The sequence below is a fragment of the Chiloscyllium plagiosum genome, unplaced genomic scaffold (assembly GCF_037043375.1).
Source record: "Chiloscyllium plagiosum isolate Xiang-an unplaced genomic scaffold, Cpla_swu_hap1 HiC_scaffold_35, whole genome shotgun sequence".
NCBI lineage: Eukaryota > Metazoa > Chordata > Chondrichthyes > Orectolobiformes > Hemiscylliidae > Chiloscyllium > Chiloscyllium plagiosum.
The window spans coordinates 24,611,991-24,634,991 of NW_028270173.1; the positions used below are offsets into that span (position 1 = coordinate 24,611,991).

At 47.3% G+C, this 23,001-nt stretch overlaps 1 protein-coding gene across 2 annotated transcripts in view; it reads right to left on the reverse strand.

Moving 5' to 3' along the window:
- Window positions 1-23,001, reverse strand: part of LOC122541382 (uncharacterized) — a 42,515-nt gene that overhangs the window by 6,578 nt on the left and 12,936 nt on the right. Inside the window, exons 3-7 of one of the 2 annotated variants that reach the window (XM_087979390.1) lie at window positions 14,665-14,934; window positions 9,735-9,866; window positions 9,432-9,536; window positions 6,842-6,916; window positions 5,304-5,423 (exon numbers count right to left, since the gene is read on the reverse strand). In XM_087979390.1, coding sequence (XP_087835516.1) covers window positions 5,304-5,423; window positions 6,842-6,916; window positions 9,432-9,536; window positions 9,735-9,866; window positions 14,665-14,934 — 702 coding nt within the window. Of the gene's footprint in view, window positions 1-5,303; window positions 5,427-6,841; window positions 6,917-9,431; window positions 9,537-9,734; window positions 9,867-14,664; window positions 14,935-23,001 lie in introns of both variants that reach the window. The other variant, XM_087979389.1, reaches the window with a different exon arrangement.

Below are 23,001 nucleotides of genomic sequence, written 5' to 3' on the forward strand. Positions count from 1 at the left end.
AATCCAACAGGAAGGAGCAAGCATATGACACAGCCCATATGATAAATCAGGGGCCTCCCCCCCCCCATTGGTGTGTGCTAAGCGCCAGCTCTTCTGCGATAGGGAGAGGCTGAATAGGCTGGAGCTGTTTTCCCTGGTGCATCGGAGGCTGAGGGGTGACCTTATAGAGGTTTAGAAAATCATGAGGGGCATGGATAGGATAAATAGACAATGTTTTTTTCCCTGGGGTGGGGGAGTCCAGAACTAGAGGGCATAGGTTTAGGGTGAAAGGGGAAGGATATGAAGGAGACCTAAGGGGCAACATTTTCATGCAGATGGAATGGAATTAGCTGCCAGAGGAAGTGGTGGAGGCTGGTACAATTAAAGCATTTAAAAGGCATCTGGATGGGTAAATGAAGAGGAAGGGTTTAGAGGGATATAGGCCAAGTGCTGGCAAATGGGACGAGAGCAGGTTAGGATATCCGGTCGGCATGGATGAGTTGGACCGAAGGGTCTGTTTCCGTGTTGTACATCTCTTTATGTGCCATGAGGATCAAACAATTGCAACAAGAGGAACATTAAACCCAAAAACATATGTTCAAGCCCAGCTCCAGAGATGGAACATGTAATCGAGGCAAGCATTTCAGTGCAGTACCGCAGGAACACTATCTTGTCAGAGATGCTGTCTTTAGGATGAGATGATCGTCTGAAGTCCCTTGCTTCTATTCATTTGAATAAATTTAAAAATCACACAACCCCAGGTTATAGTCCAACAGGTTTATTTGGAAGCACTAGCTTTCGGAGCGACGCTCCTTCATCAGGTGGTTGTGCGGTAGCAAATAAACCTGTTGGACTATAACCTGATGTTGTGTGATTTTAAACTTTGTCCATCCTCACCCAACACCGGTACCTCCACATCAGGACTCATTTGAATGTAATACGTGGTATTTCTTCAAGAAGAGCAAGTGAACTTGCTGCTATCCTGGCAATGTTTGTCTCTCAAATATCACCACAATCATTTATTTGGAGTCACACAGCATGCCAACAGACCCTTCAGTCTGATTCTTCCATACCCACCAGGTTTCCCATATTAATTAGTCCCATTTGCCTACCTGTGGCCCATATCCCTCTCAGCTCTTCCTATTCATGTATCCACCCAGATGCCTTTTAAATGCTGTAATTGTACCAGCCTCCACCACTTCCTCTGGCAGCTCATTCCACATGGGCACCACGCTCTGCGTGGAAAAGTTGCCCCTCAGGTCCATTTTCTAATCTTTTCCCTCTCACTTTAAACGTACGTCCTCTTGGTTTGAATCTCCCCACCCTGGGGAAAAGACCTTTGCTATTCACCTGATTTATGGACCCCATGATGTTGTAATCCTTTATAAGGACATCCCTCAACCTCCTGTGCTCCACGGAAACAAATCCCGGTCTATCCAGCCTCTCCTTATAACTGAAACCTTCCAGTCCCAGTGACGTCCTTGTAAATTGGTTGTCCACCCTTTCCAATTTAACTATACCCTTCCTACAGCAGGGCGACCAGAACTGGATGCAGTACTGCAAAAGTGTCCTCCCTAATATCCTGTCCAATCCCAACTCCTATACTCAATGCTCTCACCAATGAAAGCAACCAAGCCAAACGTCTTCTTCACCACCCTGTCTACCTGTGCGCCACTTTCAAGAAACTATGTATGATGCTTGTCGGGCCAGTTGTATATAATTTGACCACTGTTCTTCAAAGGGTTCACAATTGACTACGTACTGCCTGAAGTTGTGAAGAAATGCAAGTTTAATCAGCCAGTTGGCAGTGCACAGCGCTGTTCAGTCTAATTCACCAGAAGACAACCACTGAACCACCTCATCCCATCATCCACAAACCAAGCTCTGGAACATTATTTAAAACCGAGTCAAGTTGGAAAGCCAGAGCTGAGCTTTAAAAACCTACTATTTCCACCCGATTCCAACTTGTCACCAGTCTCTCAGATTTTGATTTAAAGGTAATAATATTACTCTTGCGGGTTCTTCCTCTCACACGAATTCATTATTCTAATTATGAAGAGGATCGAGGGTTATGGCGACGAGGCAGGAAAGTGGAGTTGAAGATCAGCCACGATCTCACTGAACGACAGAACAGATTTGACGCACAGGGGACAGAGTTCAAGCTGAGAGGACAGCTACATGAGGGGTAAATATTTTACACAGAGCGTGGTTCGTTGTGGAATCAACTTCCTCAGGAAGTGGTGGGCATAGGCACAGTTACATTTAAAATGTATTTGGATAAGTACATCAATCGGAGAAAGTGAAGACTGCAAATGCTGGAGAATCCGAGTCGGAAAATGGTGGCGCTGGAAAAGCCACAGCAGGTCAGGCAGCATCCGAGAAGCAGGAGAGGCCACGTTTTCAGCATAATCCCTTCATTGGGAATGTGATTCCTGATGAAGAGCCGATCCCCAAAACTTCGACGCTCCTGCTCGTCGGATGCTTCCTAACCTGCTGAACTTTTCCAGCACCACCCTTTTCCACAAAGTACATGAGCAGGAAAAGTTGGGAGGGATTTGGGCCAGGAGCAGGCAGCTGGGACTAGTCAAGTTTGGGATTATAGGCAGAAGTGGGTATTGCAGATGCTGGAGATTCGAGTCAAGATTAGAGTGGTGTTGGAAAAGCACAGCAGGTCAAGCAGCATCCGAGGAGCAGGAAAGTCAACGTTTCGGGCAAAAAGCCCTTCATCAGGACTGAGGCTGGATTTGTTTGGGTTACTCAATAGTTTGGGATTACGTTTGCCATGGACAAATTGGACTGAACAGGCAGTTTCTGTGCTGTATGCCTCTATGACTGAAATGGCCTACAAATGCTACTATATCGTATGAGCTTATTATAGCAATAATCAATTGCAATGGTATGCAAGGATATGGGGAAAAGGCAGGAAGTTAGCACTGGATAATACAGGCTGGATAACAGAGCTGGTGTAGGTATGACGGACTGAATAGCTTCCTCTGCACTGTAATAATTCAATAATTCTGTGATGATGAACCACATCTTAACTCTAGATTTCCACTCTGATCTTACTTCACTTCTGGTGGCTCAGTGGTTAGCACTGCTGCCTTACAGCGCCAGGGACCTGGGTTTGATTCCAGCCTTGGGCAACTTTCTATGTGGAATTTGCACATTCTCCCTATGGGTTTTCTCCAGGCGCTCCGGTTTCCTGGCACAGTCCAAAGATATGTAGCTTTGGTGGATTGACCATGCCAAATTGTCCCATGGTGTGTGGGATTGCGCAGGCTAGGTGGTCATCCCATGGGAAATGTGAGGTTACAGGGTTGGGGTGGGTCTGGCTGGATGACCTTTGGAGATTCAGTCTGGACTCGATGGGCTGAATGGCCCCCTTCCACTCTGGACAGATTCTGCTTGCGTATTTACCTCAAACATCATTTATGGAGACGGAGACCTCTTCCAGTGACAGGTTATCTCAGGGGCTGTTGATATATCAACTCCACCCATCCCTTTGGACTCTTTGTGATGAATCTCCAACCCTGGGAATATCTGCATGTTGGAAACAGACGTTTTATCCAACAGCAAGATTTCACCCGTTCAATCAGCGGGTTTAGCAGCCTGTCTCATCAGAGACAGGCCAGCAACATGCTGACCCAACTAATGAGAGAAAGGGCTTCCCAAACATCTCAGAGGGACTCTAATTGGTTTACATCTCCAGTTTGCTGCACCTGCACATTGCCTGGCCCCAGATAGGATAGTGAAGAAGGCGTTTGGTATGCTTTCCTTTATTGGTCAGAGTATTGAGTAGAGGAGTTGGGAGGTCATGTTGCAGCTGTACAGGACATTGGTTAGGCCACTGTTGGAATATTGCGTGCAATTCTGGTCTCCTTCCTATCCGAAAGATGTTGTGAATCTTGAAAGAGTTCAGAAAAGATTTACAAGGATTCTTAGTTCTTAGTTTTATTTTAGTGGGTCAGGATGTACATTTAAAGCAAAAGAAATTAATCACCAGTGAATAACCAGCTATTAACACGACACTTCCTGGAAAGGCAAGTGCGAGCACGTAAAGCTGTTCAACAATAGGCCAAATATACTTGGGATAACATTAATAAAAGTGCAGAACAAACCAGCAAGACCATGGAGGCCCTGGAGAGGAGAAACAATAACAAGGCTGTTGAGTAATCTGTGTAGCTTTAGACAGTGAATCACAGTAAGGATGTGAAAATCAGTGTGGGCAGTCAGAAAACATAAAGGATAACACCAGTCCCACCAAGACACACATTGACTAATGTCCTTTGGACAGTTACCCTGTTTATTGTGTAACCCAGCCATCCCCTTGAATCTCCTCCACCATTCAACAGGCCATGTTGTGGCTGTAAGGACATTGGTTAGACCATTTTTGGAATATTACATGCAATTCTGGTCTCCCTCCTATAGGAAAGATGTTGTGAAACTTAAAAGGGTTCAGAAAAGATTAACAAGGATGTTGCCAGGGCTGGAGGGTTTGAGCTACAGGGAGAGGCTGAATAGGCTGGGGCTGTTTTCCCTGGAGCGCGGAGGCTGAGGGGTGACCTTATAGAGGTTTATAAAAGCATGAGGGGTATGGATAGGGTAAATAGGCAAAGTCTCTTCCTCTCGTCCAGAACTAGAGGGCATAGGTTTCGGGTGAGAGGGGCAAGATATAAAAGGGACCTAAGGGGCAACCTTTTCACACTGAAAGTGGAACATGTATGGAATGAGTTGCCAGAGGATGTGGTGGAGGCTGGTACAGTTGCAACATTTAAGAGGCATTTGGATGGGTATATGAATAGGAAGGGTTTGGGGGGGATATGGGCCGGGTGCTGGCAGGTGGGAGTAGATTGGGTTGGGATATCTGGTCGGCATGGACGGGTTGGACCGAAGGGTCTGTTTCCATGCTGTACATCTCTATGACTCTATGTTAGAGTAAAATGAGTGACAGTCGCATAAACTGTGGCTGTCCTGCCACACCTCACTCCCAAGCAAAACGACTGCATCTTGAAAACAGAGCGAGAATAAAAGTGAAGTTTATGAAAGCTCACTGCCTCAGTCATGGGTTGATTAAAATTATCTGTGGGGTAACACAGCCATAGAGATATCACCAACACGCTTAATGATGTGGGAGAGATAGCATCCAGCTGCAATAGGATGATAGGGCTCAAAGGGCATTCAAATCACAGGGCATTAGGTGCGGTGTAGTGGCATAAAATTAATGGGACTATCTGAATGGAGCAGAGTTTGCTGATGAAAATTTCATTCAGTTGAAGGAAAGGTGTTGTTAAGACTGAGATTAATAACGACAATTATTAACTTACCTTTGTTCGCGATGATCTTACTCAATATGTGTTTGTCACTGATGAAGCAACAATTTGAAAGTATCACTGCGAGATGGAGAATCAAAAACGCAAACAGAATTCCAGTGATTCCCAAGTGCCCTGCTGAAAGAACAAAAGATGCACAAAGTTACACATAGGACAACAAAGGGATAGCTATGAAAATTAGACTTAACTTCAGGCAATTATTAACTTACAGACTGTTGGATTCTTACAAAAAAAGAATACAGTCAGCAATAAGTACACTGGTTGCTAGGCCATGTGTAGGCTTTGTGGCCTGGGGTGGGGGGAAAAGGTTGTTCACATTTACGTTGAATGTTGCAATTGCAATCCCCTCCTTAATTTTTGGGAAGGGGCTGCTCCCGAGTTTCTGGATGAATTTCAGCCCCACGCTCCTGATCTACAGGCACTCTTGTCGGGAGGTCGTGGGAAATCGAGAGGCCAAAGATCAGAGTGTAAATATATAACCCGTCCAGGCAGTAGACCCTGGAAGAGGTCACCATGCTGGACTGACTGCCCCTCTTTTACTGTTAATGTCCACGTTCAGGAGTCCATGAAGACGGAGCACGAGGAGCGTTTTTGAGACCAGTGGGCACCGAGCGGGATTGGGGCCCATCACCCATCGCGGTCAACATTATTTAGAGTTCCTAAGTTTCCAGTTCGTCTTTTGCAAGTTTCCTTTAATTGTTCATTTGCGTTTCTGATACAGTGTCAAATAGAGGGGCGCTGGAAAAGTCAACATTTCTAGCATAAGGAATGCTCGAATCGTCGATTCTGCTGCTCCTCGGATGCTGCCTGACCGGCTGTGCTTTTCCAGCGCCCCACTCTCTGACTCTGATCTCTAGCATCTGCAGTGCTCACTTCCTTTCTGTTACAGGGCCCAATCAGGGGCTAATTTTAGCTCTTCAAAGAAGAGAAGGCAGGCACGTGGCCCTTTAAATCGGTGTGTTGCTAGAGTAATCCTAAGCAGGATCGCAATGCTTTATTTTCTCCCTGAGATGATGCGATGGTCCCTGCTTCGAGGAGAACAGAACCGCACCAGCTCCAGTGAACGGGATGCAGTGGTTCAAAAAGCCAGCTCAATTCGACCTTCACACAGAAGGTAAGTGCCACACTGGCCAGCGACGCGATGATCTTTTGAATGGAAGCTTTCTTTTAAAAAAAAAGTATAGCTTGCTGGAACAGTTCTCAAAGTCAAGGATTTCCTGACGATCTCCCTCTTCATTCAACAGCAAGTTAAACCTACGGCTGGGAGAGAGGGTGAGGACTGCAGATGCTGGAGATCAGAGGCGAGTGCGTGGCGCTGGAAAAGCGCAGCAGGCCAGGCAGCGTCCGAGGAGCAGGAGAGTCTCCTGCTCCCGCTTCTCGGATGCTGCCTGACTGGCTGCGCTTTTCCAGCGCCACACTCTCGACTCTTAAACCCCACGGCTGTGACTGGCTTCTTCGAATTGCACGATTCTTCGTGGATTGCTGCTTTCAGAAACCATTTGCCGGCTCCGACTTTACAATGAAGCACCTACCTGCCTGTCCTATTACGTCAACAAACGGAATAGAATTTGTGATGATTGGAGCCACTAGGGACTTGTCCAGGCAAACTGTGAACAAAGGAAACAGGAAGAGTCAGAGAGCAACATTGGGGAGGGGGGGGGGGGGAGATAAACAACACACACATGGACAACCAAACAAACCCCGACCTGTCTGAATGCAACTGGTGAAGCAATGCGCGGGGAAGACTTCCTCTTCCTGAATCTGGATTGCTCGGGAGCACCGAGCCCAGGAAAGCTGGATGGGGGTAGGGGCACATTCCTGTTGGAGCGCAGTCCTTTCTCCATCCATTTCAGTTAGTGAAAATCAGGCAGCCTGCCTCATGGACGTGTGGTACAGCCAGCCTTGGTGTTTCGCAGGAATAATAACCCAAGGTCAGAAGGTCTGAGAGTGAAGCTCCATTTCAGACAGCTGAGCACATAATCCCCTGCACATTCTCCCCGTGTCTGCGTGGCTTTCCTCCGGATGCTCCGGTTTCCTCCCACAGTCCAAAGATGTGCGGGGTCAGGTGAACTGGCCATACTAAATTGCCATACTAAAGTGTTAGGTGCGTAAGTCAGTGGGAAAAGTGTCTGGGTGGGTTACTCTTCGGAGGGTCGGTGTGGACTTGTTGGGCCGAAGGGCCTGTTTCCACACTGTTGGTAATCTAATCCAATCTAATCTAAATAAGGTAAGCTCCAATTCAGCAAAGCACTGAGACAGCACTTCATGAAGGAAAGAACTATCTTTCCAGCGAGATGGAGAGCCAAGGTCCCTTACTCCCTCTCAGCTAAAGGTAAAAGGAGCCCATTTCCTAAGAAGATCAGATGCTTGGTAGTACAGAACTTGAACACTCCTGAGGAATAGGGGAGGCAATGGCCTAGTGGTATTATCGTTGGACTGTTAATCCAGAGACCCAGGCGATGTTCTGGGTCCAGGGTTCGAATCCGCTGCCACAGATGGTGGAATTTGAATTCCACAAATATTTGGAATTAACACTCTAATGAGGTCAATTGTCAGGGGAAAAAAATCCTATCTCATTCACTAATGTCCTTTAGGGAAGGTAACTGCCAGCCTTACCCAGTCTGGTCTACATGTGACTCCAGACCCGCAGTCTCTTAACAGCCCTCTGGTCAATTAGGGATGGGCAATAAACGCTGGCCTGGCCAGTGATACACCCGTCCTATGAATGAATAATTAAACAAAGTACATGCCATTGAGCTGTTTCATCCTGCACTCATCAGGACAAATGCAAGAATGCCACATCTCAAAGGGAGTAACAGTAAGTCTCCTTTTCTTGAGTAAGCTCAAGGGCTGGTGAGCTTTCCTCGTATTCAGAATGCACTTCAAGCAAAAAGTGAACCAAAAAAGTCAAAAAGCATCTTTACAGAAATTGCAGCTCCCAACATTAGATGCAAATATAGAAGAATGATCACTAAGACACTTCATCCCACCCACAAACCGTCCTCTCAAGGCTCTCAGTTAAAATGGCAGTGTGCAGTGCTGTCAGAACACGGCCCTCCATCATTTTCCGCTTTCAGCTAGACTCTGTCACTGTTCTTGGAAACACAGAATCCTTACTGTGTGGAAAAATGCCACTGGCTCCACTGTGTCACCAGCGACAGTCGGACAGCAACCCATCCAGTCCCCCCACTCTATCCCTGTAACCCCCGTTTCCCATGGCTAACTGACGTAAGCCTGCACATCCCTGAACACTGTGGGCAATTTAGCATGACCAATCCACCTAACGTGCACATCTTTGGACTGAGGGAGGAAACCCACGCAGACACGGGGAGAACACGCAAACTCCACACAGACTTCCCGAGGACGGAATCAAACTCGGGTCCTTGGTGCTGTGAGGCAGCAGTGCTAACCACTGAGCCATGTGCCATCCTCTTAACCACTTCTGTTTTCTGCTTTGAAGCCAGCTTGGTGCCTATCTGGAACCTGACCCCTGTCTGGCATCAAATGGCTTTCTTCCCTCGTTGCCGTTGGTCTGGCGGTCACTAAGGAGCCTCGGCCCATCTCTGCCAACTTTGTTTACCCACGGGAAGGCCCATGCTCTGCAGTAGCTTTACTGTAAGGGCTGCAGGGGACACAGGTGTACCACAGGTGCCCCTCAAAATCCTACAGCCCCCTTTTACCCTCAGCCCAGTCTCTCAAATCTCCCCCTCCCACCTCTCTCTCACTGGGGTCTGTACTGGTGATACCCTGGAGTTACCAGTCAATCCAGACTCCTTGGGCTCCTCTTCCTCATGGACTGCCTGGAGTCCGGACTCTGTTCTAGAATGGAGCTGCCGGTGACTGAATTGGACAACTGCTGTCTAAGGCAGGACATCCTCCTGAAACAAGAGCAGAAGTCTTGCCCTAAGGGCCATTAACACCGCTCCCGGTGTTAAATTGCTGTGGAACAGCCCAGCGACGTTGTAGGTAGGTTCTCCCATCTCCCTCCCCCCCCCCCAACCAAACCCTGGCAACCTTTTAGCTGGTGACCACCGTGTGCCCTACCATCCTGTGTGTCTGAAGAACGCTGGAAATGCAGTTGCTAAGAAATGAGAAAAGTATGAGGGAGCGATCATACGATACCTGTATTCAGCATCCAACATGCGCACGCAATGGAAAAGAAGATAAACGATAACACTGGGGCAGCCTTCAACAAATGCTGCATCTTCTCTCGAATAAACTGGCGCCCTGGAAAAATATGCAAACTGACATCAATAGTACTCGAGCAGAGAATGTTCACCCAATCAAAGGATCGATTCTCAGAATGGGGGTTCGATATTGAACAGGGCACGGGCATCATTTTTCAAGGTGTTGCAGGACCTGCGGTGTTAAGTTCTAAGTTTTGAACCTTCAACACAAAAATATGCAAGAACAATTTTCACTCACGTTTTGTTATGTCCTTGTTCATGCTTGTCTTTCTATCCAAACAGGATGCACCAGCAGTGATCAGTGTGACGCCAGCAGTAACCAAGGCTGCGACAGAAAATGCCAAGTTGCTGTGGTGCAGACCTGTAAGGCCTGAAATGGAAATATTAGAAGAACGTCATTGTGTGAGCCAAACCAGAATTTAAAAATATAAACAGGAACTTTTGCAACAGTTTAAGGATACAGCACACTTCTTGCTGCAAGAGTACAGGACAAGTGTCAGAGCCCTGTACAAGCTAGATATCACTTATAGGTCAAATTAATGTGAGCAAATGTGCAGACAGTATTTCTGAACGCAATTAAACAGCTCTGAGAAAGAGATAACATTGTTGCTTCACATTATGTTCATGTAATCATACTTGGTAATGTATTATAGAACAATGGTTCCCAATGTTTTCAGTATCAAGGCACACTTCAGAGACAAACAGCTCGACAGCACACACACTCTTCTCAGTTGAATTGATCACTTACAAACATCACATTTTCTTGCATTTATGACAGTCACGGCCTTATGACAGAGGTTTGCTACATAGAATCACTACATTTGAGGATCTGAAATCCGAACACAGGCTGCAGTAACTACTTGTAGTCAGGAACAACCCATTTAATACATGCTCTTACTAACACAGGCAGCAACAAAATGGCTTCTTAATGCAAGTAACATAACAAAATGGCTTCTAGGCTGCAAATTGACAATTCTGCTTAAGGCTGCATAAAATGGCTTTTGACTCTGCCATAGTCTGTCTCAACAAAGATTAACAGACAATGCTTCCTTTACAGTGAAGAAATAACTAGACTGGATAAGACATTATTGGCCATCCTAACTAACCTTACAAGTTCAGGTGCAGAGACTATTTTCGCAAGATGGGAGGGGGGGGGGGGGGCGAGGATGTGCAAAGTAAGGTTGGTTCCCAGGAAATATCTTTGGGCTAAGTTGCTGTCAGTAAAGCCATTTTATTAAAATTGATTGGTAATTGTGTGAATGCTCTGGAATGATGCCCTGTACTTCTCTCAAAAAAAATTATAAAAATGTCTTTGTCTTAAGCCATATGCGCAGTTTCTCCAAGGAACATGGAAGTGTTTAACCTCTGTGTTACTGAGCCCAGCCGAGATTGAATAAAGTGTGAAATCTTACAGAACCAGACCGAATGGCTACTGTTTATTGACTGAGCGTGGAACAGAGAGAACCCCCCCACCCCCAACCAAGAGAGGAGGTTGGGGGAGGGGTTCAGATCTTCACATTCAGCCCATCGAGTCCAGGACGACCCTCTCAACAACATCCCATGCCCAAACCCACCTCTTCCCCTACCCATGTAACCCTGCATTTCCTTGCCTGTACATTCCTGGATACATGGCCAATCCACCCTAACCTGCATATCTTTGGCCTGCGTGAAGGTCAGAGTGGTGCTGGAAAAGCACAGCAGGTCAGGCAGCATCCGAGGAGCAGGAAAATCGACATTTTGGGCAAAAGCCCTTCATCAGGACTATTCCTGATTTTGCTGCTCCTCGGATGCTGCCTGACCTGCTGTGCTTTTCCAGCACCACTCTACTCTTGACTCTAATCTGCAGTACCCACTTCTGCCTACCTTTGGTCTGCACTTAGTGCACACAACAAGCTAAAGAGGGACAAAAAGCTTTAGTGTTTCAAATCCACTGGGAAAAAAAAACACTGTCCTTGACTGTAAACGCAGACACGGTTTCGAAACCTGCTCACCTCAACTATTTCCAACTCTTCACCAACAACGGATCAGATCATGACACAGGGTTAGTGGGAAACGTATGATTGCCAGCGTGTGCACATCCTTTTGGCTCAGGGAGTAACTGATGAGAAGGCCACCCACGAGCTCTCCCTCCCTATGGACGCCAGTGTTGAAAATGCTGACTCACTGAGGTATGTCAAATACCCACGATGCACGGTGCCCATAGGCACAATATTGGAGGTCTACCTACGAGAAGCTCCAGAGGCCAGTGCAGTTGATCGGGGTGGCTGCTGCCTTCAATACTGCCTTCAATAACAGACAGAAAGACTGTGGGGGGAAGAGGATTGGAAGCACGGGTGTGGCTTTGACATTCAGAAAAGCCCTGCCACTTCCTGGAAATTTCGCAGCGCCCGAAAACCCACCCGAGACCCCCATTATAGTGTGGAAAGAGGGCATTGGGTCCATCAAGTCTGCACTGAGCCAAACCACTGCTATTCCACCCTGACCTGCACATCTTTGGACTGCGGGAGAAACCGGAGCACCAGGAGGAAAACCACGCAGACACGGGGAGAATGTGCAAACTCCCCAAACAGACAGTCGCTGAGGCTGGAATCGAGCCTGGGTCCCTGGCACCGTGAGGCAGCTGTGCTAACCACTGTGCCATCCACAAGCGTTGTTCTTTAAACATATCACGTTCCGTGAACTTAGGTTCCAAGGGATGGCATGGTAGCTCAGTGCTTAGCACTACTGCCTCACAGCACCAGGGACCCAGGTTCGATTCCAGCCTCAGATGACTGTCTGTGTGGAGTTTGCGCATTCTCCCTGTGTGTGCATGGATTTTCTTTGGGTGCTCTGGTTTCCTCCCACAGTCTAAAGGTTTTGCAAGCTTGGTACATTAGTCAGGGGGAAATGTAGGGGAATGAGTTTGTGTGGGATTCACTTGGGAGGGTCGGTGTGGACTTGTTTGGCCTGAACGGCCTGTTTTCACACTGTCAGGATTCTATGATTCTAGATGGACAAAACAGCCTAACCTTCCCTCACTGCTTTGTTCAGGTGAAAGAAAGACTTCAAAGTTTGTGCGAAGAAAGATTAGATGGATCCTCTGTTGCATTTATTGTAGAGTAGTAGGGTAGGGGAATGGGTCTGGGTGGGTTACTCTTCAGAGGGTCAGTATAAACTTGTTGGGCCAAAGGGCCTGTTTCTACACTGTAGCGATTCTATGGATTCTAAGTCCCACATATCACAACAACTGCCTTCACTCACTCTCCATCTTGCCCCTGACATCAGCCCAACTCAAACACTCACCCGGCAGCTCATCCTGCTTCCAGGTTTGACTGTTCCAAACCTGATAGAAACAACCATCTGAATTAGGAGCAGAAATCGTGACGGTGAACTTGCTCTGTTTATCAATAAGAGGATGATTGATCCGTTTGTGTTCCAGATGCCATATTACCATCTGCACACGATAACCTTTGAATCCCCTCCCCTAACTGGAATCTATGGTTAGCACTGTTGCCTCACAGCGCCAGAGACCCACGTTCAATTCCCGCCTCAGGCAATTGTCTGTGTGGAGTTTGCTCATTCTCCCTGTGTCTGTGTGGGTTTCCTCCAGGTGCTCCGGTTTCCTCCCACAGTCCAAAGATGTGCAGGTCAGGTGAATTGGCAGTGCTAAGTTGCCCATAGTGTTAGTTTCATAAGTCAGGGGTAAATGTTGGGGAATGGGTCTGGGTGGGTTGCTATTCGCAGGGTCGGTGTGGACTTGTTGGGCCGAAGGGCCTGTGTCCACACTGTAGGGAACCTAAGCTTGACAATCTAAGCTGGTTTGCAAGGGCCAGAATGATGCCAAGTGTGGGTCCAATTCTCCAACTGGCTGAGGTTACCATGACGATCCCACCTCCTGACCGTTGCCCATTGGCTGAGGTTAAACAACAACCTGGCAGAAGTCGGTACTGCAGATACTGGAGATTCGAGTCAAGGTTAGAGTGGTGCTGGAAAAGCACAGCAGGTTAGGCAGCATCCGAGGAGCAGGAAAATCGACGTTTTAGTCAAAAGCCCTTCATCAGGAATAGCATCCGAGGAGCAGGAAAATCAATGAAGAGCTTTTGCCCGAAACGTCGATTCTCCTGCTCCTCGGATGCTGCCTAACCTGCTGTGCTTTTCCAGCACCACTCGAATCTGGACATTAAACAACAAGCTGTCAGCTCTCTCTCATAGGTCCTCGGGGACTACGGTGGCTTACCCCTTTGTGAAGCCATGCTGACTCTACTGGGTTATATTATACATTTATAAAGACTCCATTCAATCATTTGTAATCGACACTAAAATGTTCCTGATGATAGATGTTAAGCTGACTGGCGTAAAGTTACTTGTTTTTACTCTCCCTCTCTTTTTGAATAAGGCAATACATCCAGTACTTTTCCAACCTTCCATTATATGAGAATCATTGGAAGGCTGCTCCTAGGATATCCACTTATCCCAGCGTGCAATCAATTTGGTTCAGTGGACTTATCGGTCTTTAGTCCCATGAGATTTCCTGGTGTGCTTTCTCTCGTGATAATTATTATATTTATTTCTTGCCCCTCCCCTTGATGACCTATTACTTTTGGCATTAATTGTCATTGAAGTCCTCCACCATGAAAACAGATGCAAAGTATTTATTCAAATCTGCCATTTCCTGGTTTCCCTTTAATATGTCCCCTGCTTTTTTCCTCTAAGGAATCCATGATGTTGGTCTTTTTTCCCTTCTTAGATAATTAAAGAAGCTCTTTCTGTCTGTTTTCATATTATTTGCAAGCTTACCCTCACAGTTTGTTTCCTCCATCTTTTTTATTTTGGTCATCCCCTGTTGGCTTTTGAAACTCTCCCCATCCTCTGGTTTACCACTAATCTTTGCCACAATGTATGTCTTTGTTTTCGATTTGATACAATCCTTCACTCCACTGGTTAACCACAGTTGGTTCATTCCCTTCCCAGAATTCTCCTCCCTCACAGGGAGGAGATACCTTTCCTGTCCGAAACAATTTTCTTAAACATCTGCCACGTTCATCAAGCGTCTATTCTGGCAAAATCCTTTCCCAGTTCAACGGTGTGGGTCAAAATAAGAGGAGACAAAGTTAAAAGTTGAAGGAAAAGGGTAACAGCAAAATGTTTTTATTTACGAAGTAAATAAGTCAACAAGTGGCTTGACTTACCGTGAAGCTTGAGAGAATATGACACGTTCTTCTGACTAACAGGGTTTTCCACAGTGCAAGTGTACGTCCCGCAGTCTGACATTTTGGCTTCAGAAATGATAAGCGTGCTGTTGTTTTGCGTTAGCTGATAATATTGACCACTAGTTAACATTCTGTTGTCTTTCCACCAGTGGGTAGAGGTCTCTTCTCCCCCAGCCACTCGACAAGTGAGTTCAATGGCGGTATTCAGGCAGGTACAATTGTTGACAATCGAAGGCTCTCTCAGTGGTTCTGAAGAGGTAAAAGATAAAAAAAAAGTATTAAGACAGTGTTATCACTCCACATCCTGCATGTATGGTGAATAATAGCTCTGTCTTTCACATATATCTTGGGTCGCTTTAAACTGGAGATGAACGTCTGATCCTCCTATCCTAACACAAAGACTAGCTCCACCTCGGACTCAGTAACGCTGCACAGCTTTACCCTTGCTTCAGACCAGCTGACGTGCCTAGTCACCATTTTCTCTTGCTCCACTCTCATCAAATTATTGCCCTTGCCGGACTCTTGCCCTTTCACCCAATGTTTGTTTATTTTCCCCTCATCATCGTCTTGCTTCTTTTGCACGTCACTCTGTACAGATTCCCTGTCGTGCTTTTACAAGTGGGAAAAAGTTTCATCATTTCCCGATGGTGGGATTCGAACCCACACCCTGAGAACATTAGAGCCACCGTGATATTAAGCAGCATGCACAAGAGCTATATCACCATTTGCAGCTTCTTCTGATGCTGTGCTACAATCCCAGTCCGAGAAATCAAATCCAATCAATCTATTTTTCTTAACCTCCTATTGTACTTATCTCATTAGGAACATTTTAATTTTAAAAGTGAGAAGAACAGACAAAGGAAGCACATGGTGAGGACAGTGCAGGAGAGAGAGAGAGAGAGAGAGAGAGAGAGAGAGAGAGAGAGAGAGAAAAAACCTGCACAGTTACTGCCTTTGCTGTATTTGAATTCATGTATCGCTGGACATCAGAGTGCGTCTGGGAAAATTAACAAACAGTGAATTTCACAACTTATCTTGGAGGAACCTGTTTGGGTGAAGTTCACAACACAGAATCCGATAAGTTAATTGTTGTTTTAAGTCTGTCCAAGAGAAAGGCTGTATTAGTGAGTACAGTGGGTTCTTTCTTGATTATATGTTTTTGGAGATAAGTCTCTTGATTAAACTTAAAATATAAGCCATAGCTATTAATTTAACCTGGGGCAGTGTTTGTAGAGGAATAAGACGGTGTTATTTTCTGGGTCTGTAGATTGTGAAGGAGCAAAATGGCCTTTGCAGTGATATGTACTTCTTGTCAGATGTGGGAGTTTAAAGAGAGCTTAAGGGTTACTGCGGATTATATCTGCCATAAGTGCTGTTGGATGCTAATCTTATCAGATCGAATGGATCGGTTGGAGAGATAGATAGAAGCGATGAGGAATTGGCAACAGCAACAATATGTGGTGGATGGCAGTTATAGGAAGGGGGTAAGGTCTCAGATACAGTCACATAGATGGGTTAACTCCAGGAACGGTAAGAGAGATAGGCAGCTAGTGCAGGAGTCTTTTGTGGATATACCCATTTCAAACAGGTATGCTGTTTTGGAAAATGTAGGAGGTGATGGATTCTCAGGGAAACGTAGCACGAACAGCCAAGTTTCTGGTATTGAGACTAGCTCGAATGCAATGAGGGGTATGTCGGCTTCCAAGAGATCATTGTGTTAGGGGATTCTGTAGTCCGAGGTACAGATAGACATTTCTGTGGCCAGCAGAGAAAAAGCAGAATGATGCGTTGTTTCCCTGGTGCCAGGATCAAGGATGTCTCAGAGAGGGTGCAGAATGTTCTCACGGGGGAGAGGGGCCAGAACCAACGATATAGGGGAAAAGGTTGAGATTCTGAAGGGAGATTACAGAAAGTGAGGCAGAAATTTAAAAAGGATGTCCTCAAGGGTAATAATATCTGGATTACTCCCAGTGCTACGAGCGAGTGAGGGCAGGAATAGGAGGATAGAGCAGGTGAATGCATGGCTGAGGAGCTGGTGTATGGGAGAAGGATTCACATTTTTGCATCATTGGAATCTCTTTTGGGGTAAAAGTGACCTGTACAAGAAGGACGGATTGCACCTAAATTGGAAGGGGACTAATATACTGGCAGGGAAATTTGCTATAACTGCTTGGGAGGATTTAAACTAGTAAGGTGGGAGGGGGGGGGGGGGGGGGGGACCCAGGGAGATAGTGAGGAAAAAGATCAATCTGAGACTGGTACAGTTGAGAAGTGAGTCAGGCAGGCAGGGACAAGGTAGGACGAATCAATTAAATTGCATTTATTTCACTGCAAGGGGCCTAACAGGGAAGGCAGATGAACTCAGGGCATGGTTAGGAACATGGAACTGGGATATCATAGCAATTACAGAAACATGGCTCAGGGATGGGCAGGACTGGCAGCTTATGTTCCAGGATACAAATGCTCCAGGAAGGATAGAAAGGGAAGCAAGAGAGGAGGGGGAGTGGCATTTTTGATAAGGGATAGCATTACAGCTGTGCTGAGGGAGGATATTCCCGGAAATACATCCAGGGAAGTTATTGGGTGGAACTGAGAAATAAGAAAGGGATGATCATCTTATTGGGATTGTATTATAGACTCCCTAATAGTCAGAGGGAAATTGAGAAACAAACTTGTAAGGAGATCTTAGCTATCTGTAAGAATAATAGGGTGGGTATGGTAGGGGATTTTAACTTTTGAAACATTGACTGGGACTGCCATAGTGTTAAAGGTTTAGATGGAGAGGAATTTCTTAAGTGCGTACAAAACAATTGTCTGATTCAGTATGTGGATGTACCTACTAGAGAAGGTGCAAAACCTGATCTACTCTTGGGAAATAAGGCAGGGCAGGTGACTGAGGTGTCAGTGGGGGAGCACTTTGAGGCCAGCGACCATAATTCTATTCGTTTTAAAATAGTGACGAAAAAGGATAGACCAGATCTAAAAGTTGAAGTTCTAAATTGGAGAAAGGCCAATTTTGACGGTATTAGACAAGAACTTTCGAAAGCTGATTGGAGGCAGATGTTCGCAGATAAAGGGACGGCTGGAAAATGGGAACCCATTAGAAATGAGATAACAAGAATCCAGAGAAAGTATATTCCTGTCAGGGTGAAAGGGAAGGCTGGTAGATATAGGGAATGCTGGATGACTAAAGAAATTGAAGGTTTGGTTACGAAAAAGAAGGAAGCATATGTCAGGTATAGACAGGATAGATCGAGGGAATCCTTAGAAGAGTATAAAGAAAGTAGGAGTAGACTTAAGAGGGAAATCAGGAGGGCAAAATGGGGACATGAGATAGCTTTGGCAAATAGAATTAAGGAGAATCCAAAGGGTTTTTACAAATATATTAAAGACAAAAGGGTAACTAGGGAGAGAATAGGGCCCCTCAAAGATCAGCAAGGCAGCCTTTGTGTGGAGCCACAGAAAATGGGGGATATACTAAATAAATATTTTGCATCAGTATTTACTGTGGAAAAGGATATGGAAGATATAAACTGTAGGGAAATAGATGGTGACATCTTGCAAAATGTCCAGATTACAGAGGAGGAAGTGCTGGATGTCTTGAAACAGTTAAAGGTGGATAAATCCCCAGGTCCTGATCAGGTGTACCCGCGAACTCTGTGGGAAGCTAGAGAAGTGATTGCTGGGCCTCTTGCTGAGATATTTGTATCATTGGTAGTCACAGGTGAGGTGCCGGAAGACTGGAGGTTGGCAAACGTGGTGCCGCTGTTTAAGAAGGGTGGTAAAGACAAGCCAGGGAACTATAGACCGGTGAGCCTGACCTCGGTGGTGGGCAAGTTGTTGGAGGGAATCCTGAGGGATAGGATGTAAATGTATTTGGAAAGGCAAGGACTGATTCAGGATAGTCAACATGGCGTTGTGCATGGGAAAGCATGTCTCACAAACATGATTGAGTTTTTTGAAGAAGTAACAAAGAAGATTGATGAGGGCAGAGCAGTAGATGTGATCTATATGGACTTCAGTAAGGCATTCGACAAAGTTCCCCATGGGAGACTGATTAGCAAGGTTAGATCTCATGGAATACAGGGAGAACTAGCCATTTGGATACAGAACTGGCTCAAAGGTAGAAGACAGAGGGTGGTGGTGGAGGGTTGTTTTTCAGACTGGAGGCCTGTGACCAGTGGAGTGCCACAAGGATCGGTGCTGGGTCCTCTACTTTTTGTCATTTACATAAATGATTTGGATGCGAACATAAGAGGTACAGTTAGTAAGTTTGCAGATGACACCAGAATTGGAGGTGTAGTGGACAGCGAAGAGGGTTACCTCAGATTACAACAGAATCTAGACCAGATGGGCCAATGGGCTGAGAAGTGGCAGATGGAGTTTAATTCAGATAAATGCGAGGTGCTGCATTTTGGGAAAGCAAATCTTAGCAGGACTTATACACTTAATGATCCTAGGGAGTGTTGCTGAACAGAGAGACCTTGGAGCGCACGCTCATAGCTCCTTGAAAGTGGAGTCGCAGGTAGATAGGATAGTGAAGAAGGTGTTTGGTATGCTTTCCTTTATTGGTCAGAGTACGGAGTACAGGAGTTGGGAGGTCATGTTGTGGCTGTACAGGACATTGGTTAGGCCTCTGTTGGAATATTGCGTGCAATTCTGGTCTCCTTCCTATTGGAAAGATGTTTTTGTTTAGATTAGATTACAGTGTGGAAACAGGCCCTTCGGCCCAACAAGTCCACACCGACCCGCCGAAGCGAAACCCACCCATACCCCTACATTTACCCCTTACCTAACACTACGGGCAATTTAGTACGGCCAATTCACCTAACCTGCACATCTTTTGGACTGTGGGAGGAAACCGGAGCACCCGGAGGAAACCCACGCAGACACGGGGAGAACGTGCAAACTCCACACAGTCAGTCGCCTGAGTCGGGAATTGAACTCGGGTCTCTGGCGCTGCGAGGCAGCAGTGCTAACCACTGTGCCACCGTGCCGCCCCTGTTGTGAAACTTGAAAAGGTTCAGAAAAGATTTACAAGGATGTTGCCAGGGTTGGAGGGTTTGAGCTACAGGGAGAGGCTGAACAGGCTGGGGCTGTTTTCCCTGGAGCATTGGAGGCTGAGGGGTGACCTTATAGAGGTTTACAAAATTATGAGGGGCACGGATAGGATAAATAGACAAAGTCTTTTCCCTGGGGTCGGGTAGTCCAGAACTAGAGGGCATAGGTTTAGGGTGAGAGGGGAAAGATATAAAAGAGACCTAAGGGACAACTTTTTCACACAGAGGGTGGTACGTGTATGGAATGAGCTGCCAGAGGATGTGGTGGAGGCTGGTACAATTGCAACATTTAAAAGGCATTTGGATGGGTATATGAATAGGAAGGGTTATGGAGGGATATGAGCCGGGTGCTGGCAGGTGGGACTGGATTGGGTTAGGATATGTGGGCGGCATGAACGGGTTGGACCGAAGGGTCTGTTTCCATGCTGTACATCTCTATGACTCTATGGCTCTAAGATCTATTACAGCAAGGTCCCTTGCAAACAGTGCTGTCTGAATTCCCCAAAATGCACAAGAAAGGTTAACCTCATTCCTAATGCTGTCCGCCTTCCCCAATTCCTGATTGGCAGCGCTAAGGGAGATGCATGCTGTGTTTGTTATAAATGAACTCATCAGCAATTACTAATTAATGAACACAAATGAGAGATGGCAGGCAACGTACTGCGACTGCACCCCATAGGAGTTTCTAGATGCCAAGGTCCCCTAGAGGGCACAGACCTGCAGTGAGGACTTGCAGGAACTCCAGCTCAGCGTTATTGAGCCAGATGTAGAGCTGGAGATGTTGCAGCAAGTCAAGAAAGGGAGGGAATGTTACCTGGCGTCATGGTACTGGGGACAGTGTTGTGGTGTAGGAGGCAGTGTCGTGATACTGGGAACAGTGCCATCGTTCTGGGGACAGTACGTGGCACTGCAGATTGTCCACTACGCCGTGACACTGAGTCGTGGTGCTGGAGACAGTGTGGTGATACAAGGGACAGTGTCATGGTACAGGGGACAGTGTCCCCAATACCACAACACTGTCCCCACTACCACGACACCATCCCCACTACCACGACACCCTCCCCATTACCATGACACCCTCCCCATTACCACGACACTGTCGCCATTACCACGACACTGTCCCCACTATCACGACACCCGTCCCCAATACCACAACACGGTCCCCATTACCATGACACTGTCCCCACTATCACGACACTGTCCCCACTATCACGACACCGTCGCCTGAACCACGACACCGTCCCCAATACCACAACACGGTCCCCATTACCATGACACCATCCCCATTACCACGACACCTTCCCCACTACCACGACACTGTCCCCATTACCACAACACCGTCCCCATTACCACGACACTGTCCCCTGAATCACAACACTGACCCCACTACCACGACCCGCCCCCATTACCATGACACCATCCCCATTACCACAACACCTTCCCCACTACCACAACACTGTCCCCATTACCACAACACCGTCCCCATTACCACGACACCGTCCCCATTACCACAACACTGTCTCCAGTACCACGACACTGTCCCCTGAACCACAACACTGTCCCCAGTACCATGACACTGCCCCCTGACCCACGACAGCCTCCCCATTACCATGACACTGTCCCCATTACCACGACACTGTCCCCACTATCACGACACCGTCGCCTGAACCACGACACCGTCCCCAATACCACAACACGGTCCCCATTACCATGACACTGCCCCCTGAACCATGACACTGTCCCAGTACCACGACACTGTCCCCTGAATCACGACACCGTCCCCTGAGCCACGACACTGACCCATTACCACGATACTGACCCATTACCATGATACTGACCCATTACCACAACACCGTCCCCATTACCACGACACTGTCCCCATTACCACGACACCATCCCCACTATCACGACACCCTCCCCATTACCACGACACCCTCCCCATTACCATGACACCCTCCCCATTACCACGACACTGTCCCCATTACCACGACACTGTCCCCACTATCACAACACCGTCCCCTGAACCACGACACCATCCCCAATACCACAACACGGTCCCCATTACCATGACACTGCCCCCTGAACCATGACACCGTCCCCTGAACCATGACACTGACCCATTACCACGACACTGACCCATTACCATGATACTGACCCATTACCACAACACCGTCCCCATTACCACGACACTGTCCCCAATACCACGACACTGTCCCCTGAACCATGACACTGTTCCCAATACCATGACACTGTCCCCAATACCACGACACTGTCGCCAACACCACGACACCGTCCCCATTACACGACACTGTCCCCATTACACGACACCGTCCCCATTACACGACACCGTACCCAATACCACAACACTGTCCCCTGAATCACAACACTGACCCCACTACCGCGACACCGTCCCCATTACCACAACACCGTCCCCATTACACGACACCGTACCCAATACCACAACACTGTCCCCTGAATCACAACACTGACCCCACTACCACGACACCGTCCCCATTACCATGACATCATCCCCATTACCACAACACCTTCCCCACTACCACGACACTGTCCCCATTACCACAACACTGTCCCCATTACCACGACACCGTTCCCATTACTACGACATCGTCCCCATTACCACGACTCTGTCCCCATTACCACGACACTGTCTCCAGTACCACGACACTGTCCCCTGAACTACAACACTGTCCCCAGTACCATGACACTGCCCCCTGAACCACGACACCCTTCCCATTACCACGACACTGTCCCCATTACCACGACACTGTCCCCACTATCACGACACCGTACTCTGAGCCACGACACCGTCCCCTGAGCCATGACACTGACCCATTACCATGATAGTGACCCATTACCACAACACCGTCCCCATTACCACGACACTGTCCCCAATACCACAACACTGTCCCCTGAACCATGACACAGTCCCCTGAACCACGACACTGTTCCCAACACCATGACACTGTCCCCAATACCACAACACTGTCCCCAATACCACGACACTGTCCCCAACACCATGACACTGTCCCCAACACCACGACACCGTCCCCAATACCACAACACCGTCCCCATTACCACGACACCGTCCCCATTACACGATACCGTACCTAATACCACAACACTGTCCCCTGAATCACAACACTGACCCCACTACCACGACACCGTCCCCATTACCACGACACTGTCCCCTGAATCACAACACTGACCCCAATACCACGACTCCGTCCCCATTACC